At 41.5% G+C, this 20846-nt stretch overlaps 1 protein-coding gene across 10 annotated transcripts in view; it reads right to left on the reverse strand.

Moving 5' to 3' along the window:
- The window catches only part of USP49 (ubiquitin specific peptidase 49), an 80336-nt gene that overhangs the window by 8484 nt on the left and 51006 nt on the right, over positions 1-20846 (reverse strand). For all 10 annotated transcript variants that reach the window (XM_070777963.1, XM_070777971.1, XM_070777966.1 and 7 more), the window contains one exon: positions 834-2202. In XM_070777963.1, coding sequence (XP_070634064.1) covers positions 834-2174 — 1341 coding nt within the window. In that variant the 5' untranslated portion in view covers positions 2175-2202. The remainder of the gene's footprint in view (positions 1-833; positions 2203-20846) is intronic.

The following is a 20846-nucleotide window of genomic DNA, read 5'->3' on the forward strand; positions in this document are numbered from 1 at the left end:
GCTCCAAGAGCCTCGAAGTACCTTGTGATTTGCCCTCCTCCCCAACTATAACCTTCCCAGATGCACCTTTCTTCCTACAAACTTTCAGGGAGGTTGAGGAAGTGCTGAGAAATACTCCCTTTTCACAAGCTGAAAAACAAAAGCCGAAATAAACTTTTCTTCCCCTTCTACTCATCATTCTTTTAAAACCCTAACTACCTCAGTAGCATAGTGTAGAGGTTTTACCTGAATCTCTCAAGTTGCCCACTTTTTTAACTCTATCAATTCTTTCTGCATGTTCTCACAAAGCCTTACCTGAGTCTTCCCTCATACCTTACATGGCTAAGGAAACGAAAGGTAGTGGGGAACCGGAGGGAGGGTTGCTTAGGCATTTGGCATCTTCCTAGCCACCTCCCTCCCTTGTATGTTGAATAAAGGCTTTAGAAGGAATGATGCTCTTTCAAACAACCATGGAACCAAGGTTATAGACAAACTCTTCAATTTCCTAAGGCTGATCAAATAGGATGGGATGCCAGCAATGAGTACTTAATTGTAACAATGAGAATATTACATTACCGTATCATCATTATAGGTTAAAAGACATTTCCTGAAAGTGAAGTGATCTGGCAAGTTAAACAAAAAATCTGCCTGGGAAGACAGGAGGCAAGTTCACCAACGAAGCCCTCACATAGTACTGTGAAAGGCACCGCGGCCGCCCTCCACTGTGTATAGTTACAGCAAACGTACCCTCGTTAGGCCCACAACTTGGGGAAGGCACTCACGGGAAGCCTAATACTATACCAGCCCCGCTCCAGCGTGGTGGGCAGTCAGGGCAGGCCCGAGCACACACCTACCTGGCTAAGTAGCTGCCCGTGAAATATGGTGTTCACCACCTTTAAGACCTGTTTGGTGAGCTTCCTCTGGGAGAAGGGGATGAGGATCCGGCGCGTCGTGCCTTCGGACTCGAGTTCCTGCTGCACTTTGTGCAAAAGCTCGCAGAGAAACTCCTGCGCGTCCTGCTGGTCGTAGCCGCGGAAGGCAGGGATCAGGCTCCACACCGAGTGAAGCATGGCGAAGGGCGACACCAGGGCCCACTTTCCCGACCACATGACGCGAAAGAGGGTGTGCAGTTCGTGGCAGAGTGAGATGTGCTTCGAGCTGGGCTCCTTGTTCTGGATGAGCTCTAGGCTCCTGCTGAGGGAGGTCCCACCGTTCAAGCAGAGGCCCTCGCGCTCGCAGGCCTCGGCCCCATCACTCCGGGTCGACGACAGCTCTGTGGCCGAGCTGCTGGCTGGCCTGCCTGAGAGCGGGGCCTTGCCGTTGGCGGCCCTGGGGAACAGCTGCTCCGTCTTGGACGGGTCGAGGTTCAGAAAGCACTCGCGGAACTTGCGCAGGTGGCTGAGCACCTGCAGGATGGAGTTCATATAGCAGGTGTTGCCCAGGTTGCGCAGGCCCGTGACGCCGGGCGCCATGGCGGGCGCGCGGCGCGGCGCGGGGCGGGGCCCGGCGGGCGCGCGCGGGGCGGGCACGCGCAGCGGTGCGGTGCGGGGCGTGTGCAGCAGCAGGCGCGCGCTTTTGCGCGGAGGGGCGCTGGCCAGCTCCTCCAGCAGTCGTCGCTTCACTTCGCGCCGCCGCTGCCGCGCCGCCTCCTTCTTGCGCTCCAGCGCCTCTTCCCGCCGCTGCTGCTCCAGCTTGGCCTGGCCCCGCGAGGTCTTCTCGAACCAGAGCCGCAGCGTCCTGGCCAGCAGGCGCTGGCGCCGGTACCACAGAGCCGTGAGCATCTGCGGCTGTCCCTGAGGAGCGCGCTGCGGCGGGACTGCGTCCTCGCCCGCCGCCATGGACCGCAGCGTCCGCCCGCGCCTCAGCGGCGGGTCCTGCGTCTGGCCCCTGACCGCCAGGAGGGAGCTTCTCAGCAGCTTCAGGTCCCCCTCCGGGTTGTCGTTAAGCACGTAGTCCTTGCACAGGTAGCAGAACACGTAGAGATCCCGGACCTCCATGGCTAGCGGGTGTCTGGTCTCTTCGAAGTGTTTGAGGGCATGATCTTCGATGTAGCGGCCGCAGGCCACGTGCGAGCACTTGAGACAAGCCCACACCGACTCCGTGGTGGCGCACTCCCGGCAGAACCACTTCTGCGGGTTCAGGATGGAGTGGTCCTGGGCGAGCCGCAACCGCCCTACATGTTTGCATCTATCCATGTCTTAGGGAAGGCTCCACTCTTTCAACCTGGCACGATAAGGGCCCCCAAAGAGAGAGAGAGAAAAAAAAAAAAAAACTTTCAGCAAAATATTTTTCTAGAAAAAGGCTTGCAACCGGCATTTCCCACTAAGTATTCATTAGTTTTCAATTCAAAATTGGTTCCTTTGGAAGGAATTTTTATAAAAGGAAAAAGCAGTTTTGGCATAGACCGGGAATTACAGAAAGACAATTAAATTCCTTAAAAAAAGGAAGAATCACAAAATACTAAACGACAGACCTTAATGTGTAACTTTACATTTTCTAAGACTGTTTTAGTTCTTGAGTATCAGCTAATTTTTACGTAAGGCTGATTTAGAAATGTCATTACCCTCATTTCACGTTGCACCCAACTGGCCACTAGGGGAAAGAAGCCCATATTCTGATCCATCTCTGAATTGATGATGTCCTGGAAGTGAAAGCCTCTCTGACTCATGGTGACAAGATCCTGGCTGTATGCAAAAAGGGACAGGGCAGAGGAAAGGCGAGGAGAGACAGAGCTCACAAACCAGTGACACCAGGACCTCATCACAAACCAGGAGAGATGAAGACACTCAATTCAAAGGCAATCTTAGGTCAATTTCACTGTATTTCAAAGTAGAGAGAACAAAATATGGTTAAAAAAAGAGAGCGAGAGAAATGGTAAGAGAAAGTCCTTTGCAGTACAAAGTAATTTTATTTTCTTGTGTCCAAAGATCCTGGTTAAGTAGGTAGACTGAGCCTCAATCTAACATTTTGTCTTCTACAAGTTTGTGCCTCATTTCATATGCTAAAATCGTAAACCCCCTCCCCCAGGTGATGGTATTAGGAGGTGAGGTCTTTGGAAGATGCTTAAGTCATGAATGGGTTGACCCTCATGGCATGAGCCTTCAAGAATGGGATTAGTGCTTCTAAAAAGAGCTCCCTCACCCCTTCCTCCATGTGAGAACACAAATGAAAAGCCAGCCACATGTCTGTGAACCAATTAGCCTTTGCCAGATACGGAATCTGGTGCCATGATCTTGGACTTCCCAGCTTCCAGAACTGTTATGTATAAGCCACCCAGTCTACGGCATTTTTGTTACAGTAACTCTGAGGGACTAAGCCAAAGTGTCTGTCTGTAAAGAACATTTACATCTTGTAAAAAGGATGGAAAACATTTACCTTCCTTACTGAAAGAATAAGTAACTAAAGAACTAGACGAATCTGACTTGGTGATATAGTGGCTACTGGTTATTACAGTATTTAATCAAACTATGAGACCAGAAAAAAAAGCAAACCTTCCAGATAATGTATGCACAAATGCTTTTTATTTTTAAAACAGTGGTAACTCACTAAGCTTTTTTTTTTTTTTGGTCTTTCTAACATTGCTTCTTCAATATTGTTCATCAGAGAAGCCTAATAAGCAATTTCTTCAAGGGAAAGAGGCTATTTTAAAATAAAACATTTTATTCTTTGGAAAGCTGACCTTCCAACAATATCAGCATTTAAAATTCCCTAAAGGGAGTTCCTCTTATAAAGTGGACTTCCTTCACCTCATTTCTTGTCCACTCTCATTTCTGGGAGCAAATACAGTTCTGTCACGATGGGGTCACCCAAGAGAAGTTCTAAATCCAAAGCACTCTAAGTAGTTCCTTCAGTTGGTTTTCCTTTCTGGCTTGGCCCTATTGCTAAAACTCACAAATATACCACAGGACCAACCAGAGACCCTTCTCATTTTAAAATTGCCCATTCCAGCCCATTCCTATATAAGAAATCCTTAAATCGTCATACAAAGGAAACCAACCTAGATTATCTTCCATCAAATCAGATCATCCTTTGAGTACTGTCAGGATTTAGTTTCTACTATGTTATTTTTCTAACTATTGACTTGTTTCTAAGTGCCCTTTAAGTCATGTCTGTGGATGTATTTCTCCATACAACTAGATATAACCTCCTTCAGAGAGGAGATCAAGTGTTGTATTTCTTTTTTTCTTTAACCTTTATAATTTCAAGACTTGTGGGTGTGCTCACCTCTTTAGTGGTCAAAGGTATTCTGTCAGAATTACTTCTCCACATAGCCCAGAACAGTACTGAAATAACCATTTCTGTTTACTTTTTGTAGGGCATAGTCAAATTAAAAGACATGTTAGGAAGATAAGATGGTCAACAAATGAATTTTCTTTTTGCTCTTTATTACCAATCAAGAGTTTAAGTTGCATACACATGATGCTTACAACCAATTACTGGGGACACAAATAAAAGTCAGTAATAAAAGAATGAAAAGGGGAAGTCAAAAGATTGGTAATTCCCAAGTTTGTCATTAACTTGATATTTTTCAAAACGTAGTCGCTAAACCACCTACGTAGCAACAAAACTCCTTAGGATACTTGTCATATGTACAGATTTCTGGTGATGACCCCAAACTTGATGGTTTGGGGGAGGGGTCTAAAATCTCCATTTCCCACAAGCTCTACAGGTGATTCATTTTTACATTAAAACCTTAGACTGTAATCCAGGAAGTTATATAGGGATGAAGAACATCTCCTAGAAGTCAAAGAGAGAATTTTATTTCCCAAGATCTTTCACTTAGACCAACGCTGTCCAATAGAACTTTCTGCGATGATGGAAACATTCTTTATCTGCATCGCCCAATACTGCACTACTGTCCCGTGTGTCTCCTGAGCACCTGAAACGTGGCCAGGGAGACGGAGGGGCTTACATTTATTCTAATTAATTTTAATTTAAATAGCCACATGTAACTGGTGGCTGCAGTATTAGCAAAGATTTAAATACACCAGGACATACTATCTTTACCTCACTTGGCTTTTCTGTTTTCTCCCTCCAGAAGATTCAGTACTCACTGAATCATGTCTGAATAGCCTCTTCTTATAACTCAAAACCTGACAAATCCCCACTTTAGCCAAGAGGAACCTTGATGTGTCTTTAGAAATTTAATTGCTACTGAGATCTTATCACATGAAACACAGCACAGCTTCGAATTCTATAAAAAGAGAGTATATCTGTGAACAGGAATATAGCAACACAACACCCAGAACACTGGTACCTTATAAAATCAGCTTCTGTCTAGAAAAACAAAAAACAAAGCAAAACATGTTGGAACAACAACAACAACAAAAAAACAAAATAGAAAAACACTAAAAAACCATTCCACACCCTCTGCATGGAATGCTGCCAAATGGAAAGGGCACTCTGGAAATTCTTTCTTCCGATTTCATTTTCTGATCCATAAATCTGCTGAGCACGCGTATCCTTTCCTGCACAGCCTTTTTCCCGTTACAAATCTGTCGTGGCGATTCACTAACCTGCCATATGGCAGAGTAAATCCATTCAGGAAGACACGAGGCTACTCTGTACCTTACCACACTGATTTAACCTAGGCAGACTAGCTTCTCTAGAGGAAAGACATATCTGAGGCATGAAATGGAAATCACTCAAAAGTGACACAAAAGCCAATACACAATAGAGAATAAAGAGAACACAATCATGGGTATACTCAGTTCAAGAAATTTTGATTGTATTTTCTTTGTATATTATAAACATTTACTTAATTTGTTGCAGTTTGAAGTAAAAAAAATTTCCAAAATGTATGCTCAACAATAATCATTAAAATGTTTGCAGCGTACAAAAAAACAAAAACCAAAAACACACCAAAAGGAAGACCATGTGCTTCACTCACCCCTCATACAACCTCCAGCCACTTTAGGAACAAGGCCTCATCTCATGCTCATAGGCACAAAGAGGACATTTCTTTTACATTTTTCTGACATGTACCCCTTTTCCTTCATAATCACTGAAGGTCATAAAAGTCCTGATAGTTCCAATGAAAAAATATATCATCTGGTGTGCAGGCACCCAGCTTCCCAGTGTAACTTTAGGGAATTAACAAGATGTGCCTTAATAGTTCTCCATCATTAAGTAGATCAGTAACTGTAAATAAATGTCCAGGACACCTTGGATTGATCTGCATATAGGGAAAGCAAACCTGACAAAATACTGGCTTTTGCTTCTTCAAGTACTATAGCTTTATATTTAAAAATCTGAATCAGCTCGAGCTAAAAACCATAATTAATATTTAAAGGATTCTACTATAGTTAATGTCACCAAATAGTAAAAGAAGCTAATGAAATCTATTTAGTATGAGCATTTTGTTCTGAGAAACTTCTAGATTATTTAAAAGGTCCCTGTTTGAGAAAGATGACTGAATGTTACAAAATCTTTCAAAAATTTATAGCTTGAAAATATGATTTGCTTTTTAATTGCAACATTCCTGTTCTCAATTAGCAGATTTCTTAGCCAATCTGAAATGGATAACAGCATCTCATCACCAGAAATAAAATTTCTGGGGAGAAAATCAACAAAAATAAAATAGGAAAAATTTAAAAGAATCCACTTTAGGGAGATTTCCATTTCTTCTCTCTCATCGTTTTGATTTCTTCTCAGTTCTTAACTATGGATAGTGGAAAAATCCTGCTTGGTCTTGGTGAGACCAAGTGGCATAAATTCCAGCTTCAGAGCGAGTAGACACTATGGTAACATGCTGACAGCCTTCATTTACATAAAAGAATACTAATTACGTGGTATCATCAACATCTGCGATTCTGCTCACTGCCATATGCGACAGTGCAGGGTATTTTAACCCTTCAACTTACTACACGTATCCTACATGACATGTTCCACAAAACCTGCAAAGGATGCCTGAAAACACAGTGAACATGTGTTTACAAATAACTAGCGTTAAACATGAATTTTATTTTCAGCTAACGGTTTATTTCTGAGAGATATTGGAAAATGTAATTTAATATCAATATACAATTAAGAAAAAGAATTATTTTAAAGTAGACATCACATTAAGATACAGTTAATAGGACTTTCCTGATGGTCTAGTTAAGACTCTGTGCTTCCAGTGTAGGGGGCACGGGTTTGATTCCTGGTCAGGGAAGTAAGATCCCATATACTGTGTGGCACAGCCAAAAAATAAAAATAAAATAACTAAGATACAGTTAATAACCCAAAAGGGAAGAATGCTACATTTTAGAGTATTATATGGGGCTTTAAAAGGTTGTATTGTAAGTACAATGAAACTAGCATTTTGAATTTGTGAATTATGGCTAAAATAAAAATAAAACAAAGAAATAGATACAAAATAACAAAAACTAGGGACAAAGACTGAGAAGGGTGAGGTTAGCCTCTGGCTAAGTGCAGTGTTGGCTTGAGACTCAACATTAAAAAATCAAAGATCGTGGTATCCAGTCCCATCACTTCATAGCAAATGAAGTGGAATGATGGGAAGCAAATGATGGGAAAAAAGTGGAAGCAGTGACAGCTTTTTTTTTCTTGACCTCCAAAATCACATCCAAATTGTGGACGGTGACTGTAGCAGGAAATTAAAAGATGTTTACTCCTTGGAAGGAAAACTATAACAAACCTAGTGAAGTGAAGTTGCTCAGTCATGTCTGACTCTTTGCAACCCCATGGACTGTAGCCCACCAGGCTCCTCTGTCCATGGGATTTCCCAGGCAAGAATACTGGAGTGGGTTGCCATTTCCTTCTCCAGGAGATCTTCCCAACCCAGGGATTGAACCCAGGTCTCCCGCATTGTAGGCAGATGCTTTACTGTCTGAGCCACCAGGGAAGTCCTAACAAACCTAGATAGTGTATTAAAAAGCAGAGACATCACTTTGCCAACAAAGGTCCCTACAGTCAAAGCTATGGTTTATCCAGTAGTCATATTCGGATGTGAGAGTTGGACCATAAAGAAGGCTGAGCGCTAAGAACTGATGCTTTTGAATTGTGGTGCTGGAGAAGATTCCTGATAGTCCCTTGGACTGCAAGGAGATCAAACCGGTCAACCCTAAAGGAAATCAACCCCAAATACTCATTGGAAGGACTGTTGCTGAAGCTGAAGCTCCAATACTTTGGCCACTTGATGTGAAGAGCTGACTCACTGGAAAAGACAAAGGCAAAAGGAGAAAGGGGCAACGGAGGATGAGATGGTTAGACAGCATCACTAATCAGTGGACATGGATTGAGCAAAGTCCAGAAGATACTGGAGGACAGAGGAGCCTGGCCTGCTGCAGTCCATGGGGTTGCAGAGAGTTGGATACGAGTTAGTGACTAAACAACAAGGAAGTGCAGTGTGGAGACTGGCTGGGCGCTGGGGGATGATGGCTAAAGGGGTGGAGAGCCCTCACAGCTGCTGCACTTTCCCTTGTCCCCTCCATTACCATTCTTCCTGAATGTGGGTGCTTGTGGTAGATGGGTGAGAGATAACCTGTAGGTCAGAGCATCCCTCAGAGACTCCTCCAGAGGCTGAATTCTCTGAGATGGGTTTGGAAGCTCTAAGTCAATGTGTTCTTGAGCTCTTAGACCTGAGAGCAGACTGGCCACTTGAGCAGTGGCTCTTGGCCACTGGTGATGGTATGCTGATGTGCTGGGTATGTCGAAGGCTTGCAAGGTGGGCCATCACCATCAGTAACCAAGTGCTGATGTTCAAGAATGAGTCTGTCTAATCATGGGTTATAGCAGATTCAAAGTTACGTCCACGTGATAATGTCTCACTTGCATTAGGATCTGCTCTCTTCAAATATAAAGGAGGAGAGTTCATCTAGAGAGCCGGCCAGCACACAAGCCTGACTTGCCACAGCGCCAGGAGATGACAGAGGACAGAACCTCCGGCACTGTACAGATGCTCCGCTCTGTGCCAAGTACCAACTGATCTAACTGTATGAAGAGCCAGCACTGGGCGAAGCCCTCTGTACCTCCCGTCTCTGCTCTTCTGTTCGCCTTCTTCCTCTCCAGGTTCAAACGTGCCCAAGTCTCTCCTGTCTAAAAGACACACAGGCCCAAGTCTGCCCTGCTTCTGGACTCTCCCTGACGTTATTTTTAGGTTCTTTTTCCTTCTGCCTGCTTTACTTCTGGCAAGAGGAATGTGCAGCTTCATGTTTCTCACAACTCACTCCTTCACACCTTTATTTCATAGAAACCGTTTTCTCAAAGGCCTTTGCAGTTTCCTCAGAGCTGAGTCCATCGGCTTTTTCTCAGTCCCCATCCACATCTATTTTGCCCGACAACTGAACACACACCCACTTCTGCATTTTCCGTGACTGCTCTCTTCTGGGTTTCCTCCTGCGTCTCTAATACACCTTTTTTGTTTTCATGTGTGTTCCTTGAAATGTGAACTCTCCTCCTTAAGGTTCTATCCTCAGCAGTCTTCTTGGTGATTTCATCTGGTGATTTCATCCCGGAACATCAAGTATCATTTCTATTAATCTATTTTAACCTCACACTTTAGAAAAAGCCATTTTATTGAGATATAGTTGACATACTGTAAAATCCACTCATTTAAAGCACACAACTCAATAATTTTTAGTACATTCACAGAGCCCCACAAATACTCTTGCATATAACATCTGTCCATTTCCTTGCAGAGGCTTGGTCTCGGGTTGCATCTTCACATTCTGATACCCGCATTATGGTACACTACTGTTAATGTTATTTGCAGGATGAAGCTTCTGAACATTTGGTAGCAGGGATAATCATACATTGAGCTATACACACTGTTTCATCCAAGTCTCCTGATGATCAGGACATATAAGATGACAGACAGGGGGTTAAGGATATGCCATCTGTGGAACAAAGCTAAGTAGCTGCCCTTGAAGGGATCTGTTGTTTTTTTTTTTATTCATTAACCATATACTCTTTCCAAAGAGATCTGTGCCTAGAACTGAATCCAGGAGGATAGTAGACTGGGCACAAGGAAAACTGTTCATACCAAATTCAGAGAAATTCTGAATACAGTGCGAGCACACACACACCCACCCACCCACACACACACAAATGTCATCTGTGACTCTATACGAAGCGGCACACAAGAGAGGAGGAGAACTAAACTGGCTGTTAAGGGCTGAACACGTCTGCTTCCGGGCTTAGTCGTTCACGCTGCTTACAGATCAAACCTGATGATGCTTTCAGTTTGATCTCCCTGACAAGCTAGTGTTCAAGCAAGGTCCAAACTAAAGGCTTCCTCTTCTGCTCCATGTGCTGTGAGTCTCAGTTGTGTCCAACTCTTTACAACCTTAGGGACTGTAGCCTACCAGGTTCCTCTGTCTATGGGATTCTCTAGACAAGAATACTAGAGTGGGTTGCCATGCCCTTATCCAGGGTATCTTTCCAACCCAGGGGTCGAACCCGAGTTTCTTGCATTGCAGGTGGATTCTTTACTGCTGAGCCACTGGGAAAGCCCTTCTACTCCACAGCCACAGGGAAGAAGTCTATTGCTGCTGCTGAAAGAATGAGTTTGCCCTTTAAATATCTGACCACCAGGAACTATGGTTTGTCCCTGCAGTGTGACTCCAAAGCACTGTGTCTAGAGCAGCTGGGCAGTCATCAAAAATGCATACATATGTCAGACTTCCTGAACTGTACCCTTTAAATACATGCAGTTTATTGTACATAGATTACATCTCAATACATTTGTTAAAAATTGCATAGACACCCACACACAGACACATACATGCACATACCTCTAATGAAATAATAGATCTAGCCAGCAGCTCTGTCAGCATCTAGGTGAAAGCTGACAGGAAACTTTACAATGGATGCATAAGGCTGACAGCACCTGACTCCACTGACCAATTTTACATCGAAAATAGGACAACCAGACATTATATGCTTTCCTGATGGAATGCAATAAGAGGTTCACAGGAATATCACCTACTGCCATACTCTTCCTAAAATAACTCAACCTGAGTCCACCAAAGCCTTTGGATCTGGCGCCAGATCATAAGCAATGTGTGACAGGAACACGCTGCAAGGCTGCAGTTAGCCAAAGCACCAAGTCAGAGTGTGGCAGATGTTACAGGATCAATGGTCTGGAGTCTTAACAACAAGAGGAAAAAAGCAGGTGGGTAGACCTGCTATAGGTTCTAAGAAACCTAGAAACGTATCAACCAAATGCAATGTGTGGTTCTTCTTTAGAGCCTAATCTGAACAAGCCAAATATAAAAACGTATTTTTGAGAAAACTGGGGGAAATGTTTAAAATACTGTTTGTCTCTCGCTATACCACTCTGTATTTTTTTTTTAAACAATTTCGTTGATGTAGAACTGACATACAATGAACTGCACATATTTAAAAGGTACAACTTGATAAATTTTGACATATCGTATTTACTTGTGAAATCACCACAACCAAAATAATGAACGTGTCCATCACCCCCAGAAGTTTCATGCCCCTTTGCAGTCCTTTTCCCCAGCTGCCCTCCCCTAAACCCTAAGTCCAAAATTGGAGAAATTTAAATACAGACTAAGTATTAGATAATACTAATTATTAGTTTGATGTGACAATGGTATTATGGCTGTATTTTTTCAGTTTTTATATGTTAGAGACATCTCTGAAGTATTTACAGGTGAAATATAATGATGTATAGAATTTGCTTTAAAATACTCTAGGGGGAAAATGTGGCAGGAAGATAAATGAAACACAATTGTCAAAATGTTCATAATTTTTGAAGCTGATTGATGGGGACATGGAGTTCATTATAACTAGTCCCTTTATTTTTGCGTATGCCTGAAAAGTTCCATGAAAAAAAAAATTTAAAGACAAAAAAGCAAACAATATACTCTCTGATAGCAAAGAAGACCTTGAGCTATGAAGCATTCACAAATTAGACAAGTTACGAGACACCTTTCCTCTCTGCCATTTACCATCGTATCTAGTTTACACTGCAACGCACCCTCCCACCCACTACGACGCCCCCAATCAAGGCGGAGCAGTTTTTTGAGGCAGTGTTAGTCACAGACATGGCTTGCATAGTCCTCTGGTCTGGGCCTCAAGAAAACAGCCTTTAGACTCAGGTGGCAAACTCTGTAGCTTCCCCAAGAAACTTCATCAGAATTCTGCTCACAAAAATTTCCAGAGGATATTTGTCTTTAGCGGGCACAAGGCCACTTTAGTGGATCTGTTGAAGTGTTCTTGCTTAGTCTAATGTTTTCTTTCTTTATGAAACTTCTTTATTGGGAAAGAAAAATCTGTTTTGTTTTTTTTTTTTTTTGCAATTCTGCTTCTTCCTCACTAACTCTGATTTATCCAAATGGCAAGGAGCTCATCCTATGCCTTTCCGAGTTTCACTGTAGTCACAGGAAAAAACAGTAGCACAACAAATACTTGTGTTCCTCTGACTCCCGTCAGATGAAGGTTACTCCCAGTCCATGCGATGTTTGCGGAAGCAAAATTCAGCCACACAGAATCAATACAATATTCACAAACATACTGCTTTGTATTTGGCCCCTCCTCTTTGGACATTTGTCTTCTTTGCTCTTGAAATAAAATGCTCAAAAGTTGTGTTTTCATTCATGCAAAATAGGATGGACCTCTGTCCTGACAGATGTGCTCTGGCATATTGTTGAGCCCATCATGAATCCTTGGTTTCATACCAGAACACCAGTGATACCACTATAGAAGTTAACTCTCAAATGCATTATTCTGAGAAAATTTATTCAAAGTTTCAACTTGAAATGCCAAGAACTGCTTTCCCAGCTGCAGCCCAGGCAGCGAAATTGGGAATCTCCCTCCTCCCACTTTCCCCACATGGCTGAGGAGGGCTTTCCACACATGGCCATTTGTATGGGAGACACATATATACATTAGGAACTGCCTGCAGAGGAAGAAAAAGGAACAATTTCTGTGAATAGAAAATAAATCTGACTAGAATTTAGACATGGATCATCCGGATGAGATGGTGATTTCAGTGGCTGCTCTAAGGAAAGGAAACCCCATCATGCTGATGTCTTGTTTCTTAAAAAAGGATGGTAGTATATTTAATCCAGTGCTTTCCCGATGATATGCCAGGGCACATCCGTCAGGATTGAGGCCCTTCATATTTTGCATCAATGGAGAGACAGCTTTTGAGCACTTTATTTCAAGAGCAAAGAAAACAAATGTCCAAAGAAAAGGGCCAAATACAAAGTGGTGTTTGTTACATACACACAAAAGGAGAAGACTAGAAGCTACAAAGAAAACACTCAGGCGCTTTAAATGAGAACAAGTTATACAAAGTATAAACTGGCCATATAACTGAAACTACCAGGCGTTTTTCGTTTTGTTTAAAGAGGCAGGCCTATGTATACAACACTTTAAAATACAGTATGTGAAGGAGAAAAGGGGTAGACGAGTGCCTATAATATGCCATCAAGACTGGAAAACACTACGCAAGCACCATCTCCCTCCCTCTTATCACATGCCCTGTAGTGCAAACTGGGGTGGAGGGGAGTAAAGGTAGGAAAAAAAAGAGAGCCACTAACATTTGTACCTTTTGGGGGAAAAAAAAATCATGTGTTATCTATTTTCCAAAAGGCTACAACACTAAGGAAACTGTTTCAATAATCTTAAAAAGTCAGGCATCAGCAAGATGGCAGAAGATAAGCACAGAGCATACATGATTTACTATATCTTTATTAGAAAATAGGATTCGGGGACAGGCAGTCTGATGGTACTTATGGCATATGGAGAACCTAAGGAGTTATATTCTAGTAGCACTCAATGTTGCAAAAGGAACCCCCTCACACACTTTTCTACAAGCTTATGACCTGCAAAGTGCAGACCTCTTTGGCTTATTGCAGAAGCCTCAGTCGGTCATGTCAATCACCTGAAATTTCATATCAGCCAAGGTACCAAGGTAATTTCTACTCTGCTTCCCCAGAGGCCACTACCGAAAATTGTCAATAGAAGGGAATTCTGTGAGCAGACTCTTCCAACTCTCAAGAGAGCTTCATTTCCTTCATGGACAGATCCTAACATTATTCCAGTTTACTGGGCAGCAAAGTAATTCTCTCAACACCCAGGCCACTTCCCTGAAGGAGCGTGAGTGTGACAGTGCGGGTGTGGTCGGGATGGGGAAGGCCATCGGCTGGGTGATGGAGGCCTCCTCCCTCTGCACCACTCCAAGTATATCAGGCACATTATAAGCCTCAGTTTCTTAAGTCTGTAAAACTGAGGAGCAATAAAACCTACTCCAAAGAGTTGTTCTGAGGGAGATGCAAATGAGATGGCCGTGTAACTGCATTCTGAAACTGGCTGACTCTAAACAAAGTACTGGCTGACTTGGCTACCTTGTCACTCATTCCCCAAAAGTTATTTTTGCTTCCACAGGGCTTAGAGTTGGGCTGGCTAATTGAGCAGCTTATAGTAACTGACTACCTGGCCTTGACTTTATCAATAGTTTCATCCAAGAAGCCCGTCATACCAAAATATTATTAAATAAGAAAACTGAGGATACTTTCATATTAAAAATAAGAAAAATCACTACCTTTCCAAAACAAATGAGAGTTTTATTATTCATTATCTCTTTTTCTTAGGTTTTTGAAAAATTGTGTTTAACAGTAACACAGAGCAAGGATAGTGAAAGTCCAAATAAGATGTTAAAAACAAACCCAGAACACCATAAAATGCCACTGAATTAAAGAAGCAGACTTGGTCTCAGCTCACACTCTCCAATGGGGGTATGCCCATTGAATACTTACAGGTCCAACAGAATGTGCTGCGTGGCAAAAATATAAAGGGGGCCTTCTTTCAAATAAGGCATAGAAGGCATTTCAAAGACGTGAACTGTGCATGAACCCTCATCTCTCGTTAAGAATAAAGCAGAAGTACTTCTGGGAACTCAACTATAGTGAGCTGGCACGAGAGAATAGAAGGCCAGTGCACACCCAGGCAACCAACTTCATGTAGTTTAAATCTCACAAGTCCCAGCCACTTCTTCTCCTATTTTAAATATATCCTGGCCTGCCAGTGGATCCCACCATTTAGATGAAGGCACTGACACGCCCATTAATAGCAAATAGAGAATCTTATAAGGGAAACACATAAAGCCAATCAACTGTTATTAATTAATTGTAGGTTAATTTACAACAGAAGGAAGTGGAAAACTGGTGCTAAGGGGCAGGATACTGCACAACTGAAATGCAAGGAGGAAGAAACTAAAGAGTGAAAGGAAAGTATGAATCACTGCCTGAGACCCTGGAGAAGAAAGACTCGAGCCTTAAGGAGTATTTGACAGCAAGGAGGGAGGTCCCTAAAAAACAATATGAGAACAAAAAATAAGCTTTACTGACTTCATCCTTTTTTCCCCCTGTATCCTTCCCATGTTGCCTGCGGTAACTGTGCTGAATGTTGTCCATACCCATCAAGTTATAACCTCAGTGGGGTTTAACAAAACAAGATTCCGGCAGGCCAGAATTAGTTATTCATATGTATTAAAAGCTACTCATTATCTGTAGCTTTTAATACATATGAATAACTAGAATGGTAATTTTTCTCAAGTTAAACCTTTCATTTCTGAATATGTGCTTTCTGAGTCTGACATCTCAGAAAACTTCAGTTTGTTATTTTTAAGTTACTGGTCACTGACAGCCTACAGTCAAAGGTAAAGTCCCCATCAAACAACCCAATTCCACTACAGCCAATTTATCAAAACATGTATGTTATCACTCTACCTATCACTCACATAAGAACTTATCAGGATTAATAAGAACTAAACCACTTTGAAGGAACTGTCAGTAAAAAAAAAAATCTTATCTAATATTGGCAGAAGCTAAATAACAGACATTACATATTCCAAGAGACCAATTAACAGTCTTCTGAGGGACCACTTAATGCATTATTTATTCTAAGAGGCCAGCCTGAGTCTGCCAGTAAAGAAAATATCTCAGAATTTAGTGGGAAGTGTGGCAGGACACATTAAGGTGTTGATGTCATTAAATAGTTTTAAGAAATAAAGGAATCCTCACTTTGTGTTCATATGTGAAGATGATGCAGAATGTCTCTAAAACTGCAGATAAGGCTTTATCTTCTAAGGCTGAAGTTCGAAAGAAGAAAAATGTATTGGACACAATAATCCATCTGTTAAAAACACCAAAATCCTGAGGTCTGGATGACTGCAGAGTTCTAGGGCCCCCCAAACCCATTTATGAAAAGCCCAGGCAGGGCTAATATCATACTCAGTGATGAAAATTGAAAAAATTACCTCTGTTCATAGATGACATGATACTATATGTAGAAAACTCTAGAGATAACACACACATACACACACAGTTAAAACTAACAAATTCAGCAAAGTTGTAGTATACAAGATCAATATATAAAACTCAGTGTGTTCTATACACTAACAATGAAATATGAAAAGGAAACTAAGAAAACAAATTCATTTATAAAGAATAAAATAAAAAAGAATACATACTTGGGAGTAAATGTCACCAAGGAAGTAAAAGACTTATACTGAAAACTACAAAACACTGTTGAAAGAAATCACAAATACATGAAAAGACATCTCATGTTCACAGACTGGAAAACTTAATATGTTAAGATGTCAATATTACCCAAAATAATCTACTGATTCAATGAAATCCCTATTAAAATTCCAGTGGCTTTTTTTTTTTTTTTGCAGAAATAGGAAAATATATCCTAAAATTCATATAGGATCTCAAGGGACTCCAAAGAGTCAAAACCATTTTGAAAAAGAACACCATTGGAAGAACATACTCATGTTCTCATTTCCAAACCTATCACAAAGCTACAGTAATCAAAACAGTATGGTACTGGCACAAATCCACCAGTGGAACAGAACAGAAAAACCCCGAATAAATTCTTGTGTATATGGTGAAATGAACTTCAGCAAGGGTGCCAAGACCACTCAGTGAAGAAAGAATTGTCTCTTTAACAAATGTTTTTAGAAAATTAATATCCACATGTAAAGGAATGATTGGACCCTTACACCATATACAAAAATTAACCCAAAATGGATTAAAGACCTAACCATAAAACCTAAAAATATACAAGTCCTAGAAGAAAACATAGGGGAAAATCTTCATGACACTGGACTTGGCAACGATTTCTTGGATATTATACCAAAAACACAGGCAACAAAAGCAAAAATAGAGAAGACTATATCAAACTTTAAAATCTTTGTGTATCAAAGGATACAATCAACAGAGTGAAAGGCAGCCTACAGAATAGGAAAAATATTTTCAAATAATTAATAACCAAAATGTATAAAGAATTTCTACAACACCAAAAAAAGAAAATCAAGCAACCCAATTAAACAATTAAATATAAATCAAATAACCCAAAGGACTTGAATAGGCATTTCTCCAAATGATATGCAAATGGCCAACATGCACTGAAAAGATGCTCAACATCAGTAATCATCAGAGAAATGCCCATCAATGGATGAATAAACAAACTGATACATGTATAATGGCACAGATTCAGCCTTAAAAAGGAATTCTGACACATACTACAACATGGATGAACCTTAAGAACATTATGCTAAATGAAATATGCCAGTCACCAAATGACAAATCAATATGATTTCACTTACATGAGGTATGGAAAATATTCGAAGAGTCAAATTCCTCAAAACAGAAAGTATAATGGTGGTTACCAGGGACTGAGGAGAGGAGGAAAAGCTATGTATGGATGGGGTTTTAGATTTGCAGGATGAAAAAGTTCTGTTTCACAACGAGGTAAATATCCTTAACACTACTGAAATGACTAAAATAGTAGTTTTTAAAAATATTTCTTTATTTAGCTGCCCTGGCTCTGAGTTGTGGCACACAGGATCCTTTAGTTACAGCCTGTGGGATCTAGTTCCCTGACAAGGGATCGAATCCAGGCCCTCGGCACTGAGAGCGAGGAGTCTTAGCCACTGGACCACCAGTGAAGTCTCAGTAGTTTTTTGTAGTTTTTTTTGCCTTTTTTTTTTTTTTACTTTACCACATTTTAACCAAAACTAGTTAAGATGATACTTTTATATGTTTCTTTCTTTTTGAAGAAAAACCATTAAAACATTTGTTCAGCACAAATGAGACCTGTGAACTCAAGAGTTTCCAGTCTCACATGGAAGATGAGAAATAGAGAGAGCCTGACTAGATAAGGGCCCCTTATGAGGCCGCCAGAGCAAACACAGTAAAAGCTTCACTAAGAAGCAAGGTAAACTACACGTCAATTGCTATTTCCTGAGTGTGCTTTCAACTGATATGACTGATTCAATCACCTGGGAGTCCACTCTACCCCAAGGTAATTTTTACCCCCACAAATGGATCTAAACCTACCAGTCTAGATGAAGACATTCCCCAACTACTCTCCAGACCAATAATTCCACTGGCCAAGGTAAGATGCCTATCTGTTTTGTTCTTGGGAAATACTGTTCTTTGTTAAGAAACTACATCTGTCCAATGTTCTTGGTGTTAGGTCCCCTTCTTTACAGTGATAATAGAGAGACAGTTTGGGTTGGCATACATGTGCACATGCAAGTGTGTATTTTATAGATCCATGAAATTAAAAAAAAAAATCTGGGAACTACTGTTTTAGATAAAGTCCTCTTAGACCAAAGCCTTGGAGAGCCTTCTAACCTTCTGAGCCTATGATCCTAAATGGCTCAGAGAAAGGCTTCTCATGGTAATTGCCAACATTGGTTTTGGGCTCTTGACTATGTTTTCTTTTACACAGAACTATTTCCTTATTAAAAGTACGTTTATTTCATCTTCAGCTTCCTACCCTATATAATAGTTATGGCACATATTTTTAATGTGTCATTTACAAATAAACTAGAGGCAATACGTGTGTGTGTGCTAAGTCATTTTAGTCATGTCCAACTCTTTGTGACCCTATGGACTACGGCCTGCCAGGCTCCTCTGTCCAAGGGATTCTCCAGGCAAGAATACTGGAGTGGCTTGCTACGCCTTCCTCCAGAGGATCTTCACAACCCAGCTATCAAACCTACGCCTCTTATGTCTCCTGCATTGGCAGGTGGGTTCCTTACAACTAGCAGCACCTGGGAAGCCCCCAGAGGCAGGATAGCATCGCGCTTTTTATGTTCAAGCCAAACTGCTGGGGTTGGAGTTCAAGCTCTATCGTTATTAGTTATATATGACCTTGGGAAAATAATCTTTCTGGGGCTCAGTCTCCTTCTCTGTAATATGGAGACAATAATAGTTTATACTTCATAGGGTTGTTGTGAGAATTAAGTGAGTTAATATCTGTAAAATGCTTACAGCAATGCCCAGTCAGAGCTCAAGAAATGCCCAGCACAGTCAGAGCTCAAGAAATGACTGTCAGCATATAAAGCGACCCTGTAGCTTGCTCCACATCACAAACTGGCACTGCCAGTGAAGGATTATAACTATGATTATGCTCTCTGCTGAAATCCTTCCACTACCCACACAAACTCCTCTTCCCATTGGTCCAAAAATATAAGGTAATGTACAGGTATTTGGGGGCAAATTCTTACTCTGGGCTCTTAGTCACCTTACATTAGGTTCCTGGACCCACTTCAAGGGTGTGTGTGTGTCTGTGTGGTGTGTGTAGGCTTCCCCACACCAACAAGCAATTAGTTCCTGGACGCCATCAGCGTGTCTGAGAATTCAACTGAATTCTGACACTATCTACCCAGAGATGGAATCAGATTCCACAGGTAAAGGGTTCAGTCCTACAAAACCATCTCTGCTTCAGACACCAATTGAAACCCCAATTTGTGACCTGTGGTTCTGACCAACTGGCTATTAATTAGAGGTTCCCATGACTCCCTCTTTGGGTTTGAAGCATTTGCTAGAATGGCTCACAGAAGTTAGGAAACTGTTTACTTACTGTATTACCAATTTATCATAAAGGATATGAATCAACAACTAGATGAAGAGATACAAAGGGCGAAGTCCTAAACGGGACTTGTGTTCTCATGGAACTCAAGGCTCAGCACAGCAGCACATGGAAACATTCTGGTTTCCCAGCGTGGAAGCTCTTTGAGCCCCATGTCACAAAGAGTTGGACATGACTAAAATGACTTAGCATGCACATACATATTGCCTCTAGTTTATTTGTAAATAAATAAACCCATTTTAGGTTTTTATGGTGGCTTCATTACATAGGCATGATTTCTTAAATCACCGAGCACTGAGGACTGATTCAATCTCTCCCCACTGCAGAGGTCAGGTGGTGAAATGAAGAGTTCCCACCCTCTAATCACATGGGTGGTTCTGTGGGCAACCAGACCCTGTCCTTAGGTGCTTTGCAAAAGTCATTTCATTAACATAGCAAAATATGCCTCCATCGCTCAACACTTAGGAAATTCCACGGGGTTTTGGAGCTGTGAGCCAGGAACTATGCACAAAGACCAAATATACGTGAGAAACATATTTTGGTCATCTGCATGATCTATATATATATATATATATATTTTATAAATCACATTACCGCACACCTCTTCAAGGAGAATCCAACTTAGTCCCTCACAATCTGATCCTGCCATTTTATGCGGCAGGTTTGTTTACAATTTAAAACTACCTTCTTCTAGATATTTTTCAGATGAAAAATGTTTGCCCAATTCAAAATCTGACACACTTAAGGCTTTAAGAATATGTAATATTAATCAGCTTCACCACTTTCAGGAGCCTCTCTCTCAAGCATGCTCTCTGAGATGCTCTGCTTTGCATTCTCAAGTAGCTGTTGTGTGATGAGCTGCACAGATATAACTCAAGCAGAATACGGAAAGGAAACACTTTGAAGACATACCAAAGCAAAACTTCAAATGATATAGCACCACTGGGGACTCAGAGAAATCACAGCGGCTGATAAGCCTAGGGAGCATCGACGAGCACCTGCAG

The sequence above is a fragment of the Bos indicus genome, chromosome 23, assembly GCF_029378745.1.
Source record: "Bos indicus isolate NIAB-ARS_2022 breed Sahiwal x Tharparkar chromosome 23, NIAB-ARS_B.indTharparkar_mat_pri_1.0, whole genome shotgun sequence".
NCBI lineage: Eukaryota > Metazoa > Chordata > Mammalia > Artiodactyla > Bovidae > Bos > Bos indicus.